The sequence below is a fragment of the Diospyros lotus genome, chromosome 13, assembly GCF_014633365.1.
Source record: "Diospyros lotus cultivar Yz01 chromosome 13, ASM1463336v1, whole genome shotgun sequence".
Taxonomy (NCBI): domain Eukaryota; kingdom Viridiplantae; phylum Streptophyta; class Magnoliopsida; order Ericales; family Ebenaceae; genus Diospyros; species Diospyros lotus.
In genome coordinates this window covers 25,247,164-25,253,604 of record NC_068350.1, presented here as the reverse complement: position 1 = coordinate 25,253,604, position 6,441 = coordinate 25,247,164, and the positions used below count along the sequence as shown (strand labels likewise).

General features: G+C 45.0%; 1 protein-coding gene across 1 annotated transcript; it reads left to right on the top strand.

Annotated features, from left to right (window-relative positions):
• The first annotated feature begins 4,862 nt into the window (after positions 1 to 4,862).
• On the top strand, positions 4,863 to 5,608 carry LOC127789067 (wound-induced protein 1). The gene has a single exon (XM_052317824.1). The coding sequence runs from the start codon at positions 4,938 to 4,940 to the stop codon at positions 5,394 to 5,396; it is 459 nt and encodes a 152-aa protein (XP_052173784.1). The 5' UTR covers positions 4,863 to 4,937; the 3' UTR covers positions 5,397 to 5,608.
• Positions 5,609 to 6,441: the final 833 nt, after the last annotated feature.

Below are 6,441 nucleotides of genomic sequence, written 5' to 3'. Positions count from 1 at the left end.
CTTGCATATAACCATAAAATATATATTAATATCTAATTTAAACTATTTTTAAGATCAAAAGAAGGATATAATTATAACAAAATTTTTATAAAATTAACCACTAATCAATGCGCTATGAGAAAAGCGTGGCTCAATAGACTCGACGAATGTGATAATCGTCCTGCCTCAAAGCCAAGTGGCCCGGTCCAATGAAGTAACAAATATGTCTAGCACAACTCTCCAATAATTGACCTGGCTTGATAACGAAAGGTCAAGGAATTGCCAAAGGACCATTAAGGGCCTGAACGCCCATAATCCACCTTGTGGCATGAAAAACCTAAAATCCTAAGGTTTGAACCAGACCTTCTATGGGCAGCAATAGTAAAGAAAACCAGCGAGATGCAGCTATTGTTAAGAGATAAATCTTATTTATGTAAATAAAAGCTACTACACTCAATGGAGAAAGAGCTACTACACTTAAAAAAAAAAAATGATGTTGTTTAAGTCCGCTTCCTCCTGCCAGAGCTGGGAGCATTGCTACTCGAAGCAGATGGGGCCTCACCTTCCTCCTGGCCTGAGGATGGAATAACTGTGTCATTAGCCGTGGGTAAGGCGTCAATCATCTCCACTTCCTCTGAGGCAAAGGCGTACAGCTCCCATGGACCCGACAAGTTCTCCAGATCATAAGCTAAATTAGCATTCAAATAAGCCTTGGGACTCATGGGGCCAGGATCGTTATATCTTCGCCAATCGGGAACCTCAAACTCCTCAACCTCATCCGTATGGACCAACTCAGGGAACTGTTCTCCTGGGCGCTTGGATTCCAGGTACGAGCGTGCAAGGTAGAATCTATACTTAGTAAAGCAACCCCCATAATGGATCTTCCTCTCTTGGCAGTCCGTTAAAAAGCGATAGTCCCTCACAGCCCTTTCCCGTGCTGCCGAGATCTCCTCATTTCTTCAATCCTTGAGCAACCTATATTGCTTCTTCTGACGAGCAAGCTCGTCTACCCTCAAGGAATGTTCTTGCAGAAGATTCTCATGAGTTTCCCGGACTCCTACAAGCTTTCTTGTCAGCAATTCTTTGCTCTTCCAGAGCTCCTCTATCTCCCCCTTTATGCTTGATGACTCACCATGAGCTTTTGCCAGCTTAGAGCCCATGTCCTCTGCCTCTCGATTCAACTTTTTGATATCTGCTTGGTGGGAACGCTTATGATCCCTCCACTTTACCATGTTCTCTCTTGCCTCCACTTTCTCTTGCTCTGCCCAATGATGATAAGCTCTCCCAATAGCATTGGATATCACAAACCCTTGGACCCCCTGGGCCCAAACAGTGCATTAGAAGACCAACAACCAAGTCAGATGACAAATACGACATATAGGCACAACGAAGATAACTTACCTCAATAATCTTTTACTCAGGAGAGTTGGCAACGCTAGGCCAAATGCTAAAAAAATTCTGCTCATCCTGGGGGAGCATGGTAGCATATATCATCCTGGCACCAACCCTTGGGTCTCTTACAGAGTCTGTATCAATTAGCCCAGGCTGCACATGGAAATGGTCGCCCCTCACCCGAGTGCTGTTGGGGATTGGCACGGGATTTCGTCTGGGCTCAGTAATGGGAGGAAGAATAGGCTGAAAATCTAGGAGCTCAGCTTTTAGCTTTCTTCAGTCCCTGCGAAAGGGAACAAAAGGTTGACGACTCTCTTCCCTGATTCGGTCGAGCTCAATGCCAAAGAAGGAACGAGAGTTGCCAATCCCCCTCATTCAAGAGCCAAATGCATCAGTTGGATTTGTTTCCACATGAGCGCCTTTGAGGGTAGGGGGGTCTAACATGGAAACGTCCGAGGTAGGAGCCGAGGGTTCAGGGAAAGGAAGACTGGATAAGGCACCTGCCTCAGACCTCTTCATTTGTAGGCGCCTTTGAGACGAGATAGGAGCTGGCAGGGGAAGAAGGCTAGGATCTGGTGTGTCAGATAGAGGCCCCTATAACAAGCCATGAGGAGCTTGAGGAGGAGGCTGCGGGCCTTGCTCTTCGGACTGGCGTGAATTCCTACCACGTCGTTTGAACGTTTGTTCCCTGAATAGATTCATGTCTGTAGAACAAGAGATGAAAGTAAAAGTCAACCATTGACACGAGTAATTTAAAAGGCAATCTCTACCATTTTAGGGGTCTACCCTCAGAGGAAGAATAACCAAGAAAGACCATACTCCCTAGAGATTTTCCCCCTTCTTCTTCTTCCTTGGGGCCCTCATCCTCTTCCTCGCTGCCCTCTTCCTCCTCAACTTGTAAGGTGTCCTCGGGCATAGCCGATGGTGGCATAAAAGCGAGAGTGGGGGTCCCGGCATGTCTTCGAGCCGAATGCCCCACCCTGCAGTGGCAATGTTTTCTGAGGTAAGCAAGTCGGGTAGATTACAAGTGCCAAGGGCACATAATCTCTCAATTACTCGGCGATAGACAGCCCGGGAAATCCGGATGTCATCAAGCTTCTCCGACCAGAAGTCCCGCTCGTTATCCCAACACCAATGAAGCGGCGCTTTCCAGCTGGGAGGAGGCTCGACCACAATCCATCGGGACTCGAAGTCCACCTTATTTTGGAGTTTTTGAAAGAAGGGAGATAGACCCACAATCATTTGAAGTGTGAAAAAGACACCCCTTCGTTCAACCCTTCTCAACCTATAAAAGAAACCAAACAACTCTACGGAAGGAGGTACTTGGATCATATGGCAGAGAATGGTGAAGCCAACTAACTGAGCCCAGCCATTAGGATGAAGCTGAGCTGGGACAATACAATGGTAATCAAGCCACTCCATGCTAAAGCTAGACAAGGGAAAACGAAGACCTGCTCTTAAATAAGCCAAGTATACCCCAAAGCCACGCCCTCCTACCATGGCGGTACTTGTCTTTTCAGGTGTAGGGAGTCTAATATGGTGGTCGATCGGAATTTGGAAACGAGACTAGATCCCGGCTAATTCTCTCCCCTTCACCGAAGACTATCGTCCTAGAGATATATACATTGGGAGTAGGAGGTGGTAAAGCATTCTTAAGATGGCCCATGTTGGGTGTTTAAGTCCTAAGGCAAAGAGATAAGCACGTATGCTTCAAGCAAACTTTGAGTCCTACGGATGAGGGTCAAGCAGTGGTAAAAACAAGACCCATGGATGAGGGTCACATAAAAGTAAGGACAAGACCCATGGATGAGGGTCACACCAAGATAGGAATGAGACCTATGGAAGGGCTTACGTAAGGATGAGGCTAAGGGCAAGACCCATGGATGAGGGTCACAAGAAGCAACGACCAGCAATTGGACCCATGGGTGAGGGTCACTTGGGGGAGGAAGTATCTAAACGTCCCTATGGGTGAGGGTCTCTTGGGGAAGATACAAGACCACGGATGAAGAAGTATACTGTGGAGAAGCCTGGAATGCTGAGAGAATTCTTACAAGAGAGTGGTTGAGCAATGAAAAAATGAAAGGCCAAGTCTTCCTTTTATAGTGGTCCTGGGAGACACTGTGCAAAGAATAACCCTGAGAGACTTGAGGATGGAAGAGACAGATATGGAAAAAAATCTCCTTCTCCAAAAGAAATGGGTCTCCTGAAAATAGAGTTGTAACATAAGCAAAATACTCTTCCTCCTGGACTCTCGACAGAAAGAGTAGGGAGCAATTGTTATGTATAAAAATATATTGAAAGTGAAGAATGGTGTAAGCGCCACATGGTAAGTCGCCATGGGTGACCAAAGGATGCCACCCCTGAGTGAGGGTCACTCATGGTGGCAGAAGGGTGCGCCTCTAAGTGACACTTAGCGGGCGCCCCAGGCGCGGCCCCCCGCTTGCGCAGCCAGGCCGCACGTGGCTACCTGACGGGGGTCGCGCCTTTTCCCTTGCCCCCGAGTGACGGGGGGAGCCGCGCCTTAGCGCGCAACCACCCGTGCGTGCTCGCGCGCGCGGTCACTTCGTACCAGGCCCCGTGCACCCACGCGCACGGCCCCTCATGCTCTCTTTCCCAGCGCTCGCACATACCCCTGAGTAAGGGTCACTTGGGATACCACGCTCACCTCCGCATGCCCCCTATTCTTGCGCCAACGCCTCTAGGAGAATCGGCCTAAAACTACTCCCACGAGACTCGGTCAAAGCCTCTCCGAGATTCTTGCCGTGAAACTCGGGACACGCGACACATGGATGCCCCTTTTGTTACTATAAATAGGAGATATCTTTCCCTCATTTGGTATGCAATCTCTTGCTCTCATATTTACACTCTTGCTTTTAAGTACTCTACTTCTACGGTAATCTAACTTAAGTATTGGAGGGTCCACGCAGGGACTTTTGCCCGCGCTCCTAACCGATTCTTTTTCCAGTAGGTCACCCATCATTCTCAACCTGACCAAGGGACTCACCCATCACTGTTTTCACCCCCGGAAGACTCATCCATCGCTCAGATACACCACAAGAGGGTCACCCATTGCTCGGATCGTCCATAAGAGGGTAATCTATCTACAGTTTTCCTTTTTTACAAATTTATTGTGTTACCGAGTAACAACAGAGAGTTTATTTAGTTTTGCAGCTCCAGCTCTTAAGAAACAAAAATTTTGAGCCACTAAAATAAAAAATGTAATGGTATTTCCGCGTTGGAGCAATTATTTGGAGTGGGACTGAATGTTGGCGTTGGGTACATTATTCTTTGGATGTAGAATTTTCATGTTTTATATTTAATATTAATAAGTATCAAAATTTAAAAGTAGGGCCCATATCCTTGCATAGCATGTCCCGTCCCCCCTACCCCCCGCCCTTCTCTCTCTCTCTCTCTCTCTCTCTCTCACACACACACACACACACACTCTGTCACACGCACGCATTTTCCTATAAAATGGGCTCCCAGCTCCGCAGCCAGACCATGAAACCAGCCAGCAGTTAGCAAGGCATATCCATTCATAAAAATTCACTTCATCCACCTCCACCATGGCCGCCGGAAACCTTGAGCTCCCTTCTTCGGAGCCTGAGAGCCAGAACATGGCTGCCGTGAATGTGCTTTACAAGGCATTGGCAACCGGCGACACCGACAAGGTGGCCGGGCTTCTGGCCGCCGACCTGGAATGGTGGTTCCACGGCCCTCAGAACTGCCAGCACATGATGAGGGTGCTCACCGGAGAATCGTCGGGATCGGAGTTCAGGTTCGAGCCTCGGAGCATGACGGGCATCGACGGGGATCGGGTGATCGTGGAGGGCTGGGAAGGGGCCAAGGCTTATTGGGTGCACGTTTGGACCCTCAAAGACGGCAAAATCACCCAATTCAGAGAGTACTTCAACACCTGGCTGGTCGTCACTGAATTAATCGGCCACCACAGCCCGACCCTGTGGCAGAGCCAGCCTCGGGATCTCGCCAACCGCTCGCTGCCGGGGCTTGTGCTCGCCATCTGACAGTGTCGGTGGCTGGGCGCCATGGTCGGCGGCGGCGAGCTTAATTGAGCCATTGCTTGAAATTAATCAAGGGAGCTCGATCTAGCTCATTGTAAAGCATTTAAATAGATAATAAATTAAGTTTTAATGATTGGGCTTTGAATTAACAGAACTCTTATGGTAACTTAATCGAGTTTTAAGTTCAGGAATTAATAAAGGAATAATTAATAGGATTTCGTTGGCCTTACTCACATTAATTCTCTCCAAAAAAAATAATAAATTGCAAGATATCTTTTTTATAATTAATAAATAATTTTCCTTGGCAAAAAAAATATTTATAATTAATTGGGTGCAAGTATTTTTTTATATAATTAAATATTTATAATTAATTTTCATCTACCAAAAAAAAAAAAAAAATTTCCTTGGCAAGATATCTTTTACAATAATTTCTCAATAAAATTGCAAGGATCGAATTATAACAGGATCACTGGATCACATATATAAACAATCACAAGATAATGATATATATATATATATATATATTAACTTGGATCTATGTATTTAATATGATTTGGTCATTGCATACCCATCTATTCAAGGATCTCAAAAAATTGGATATTCGACTCTATTAATCAATGAAATAGTTTTTTTTTAGTAAATTGCAATAATCGCCCCAATGTTTGTATCAATTACAGAGACACCTTTTGACATTTTGAAAATAGCATTAAATTCCACTATTGTTAAACAATGAAGTAAAATGACCTTTTATCTTTCATTCTTTCTCTTCTCTTTTCCTCTTTCCTTTGGTTATACCAGCAAAATAAATAAAAGTACAAATAAAAAAGAAACACACTAGTTATGCCTATTACAAGCTACTCCTAGTGTTGTTGACTATTATAGAATTTTAAGTTGTGTTCTCTTTATTTTTTAATTTTTAATTTTGAGTTTTGAATTTATTTTTAATTTTTTATTTTGATAATCTATTTTTAAAAAATTAAAAACGCGTTCTCTTTGTCATTTTGAAAAACTATTTCTCAAAACAAAAAATTAGAAGACGCGTTTTCTT

Coding starts and splice junctions, on each gene's coding strand:
- LOC127789067 (XM_052317824.1), top strand. CDS start 4,938: ATGGCCGCCGGAAACCTTGAGCTCCCTTCTTCGGAGCCTGAGAGCCAG.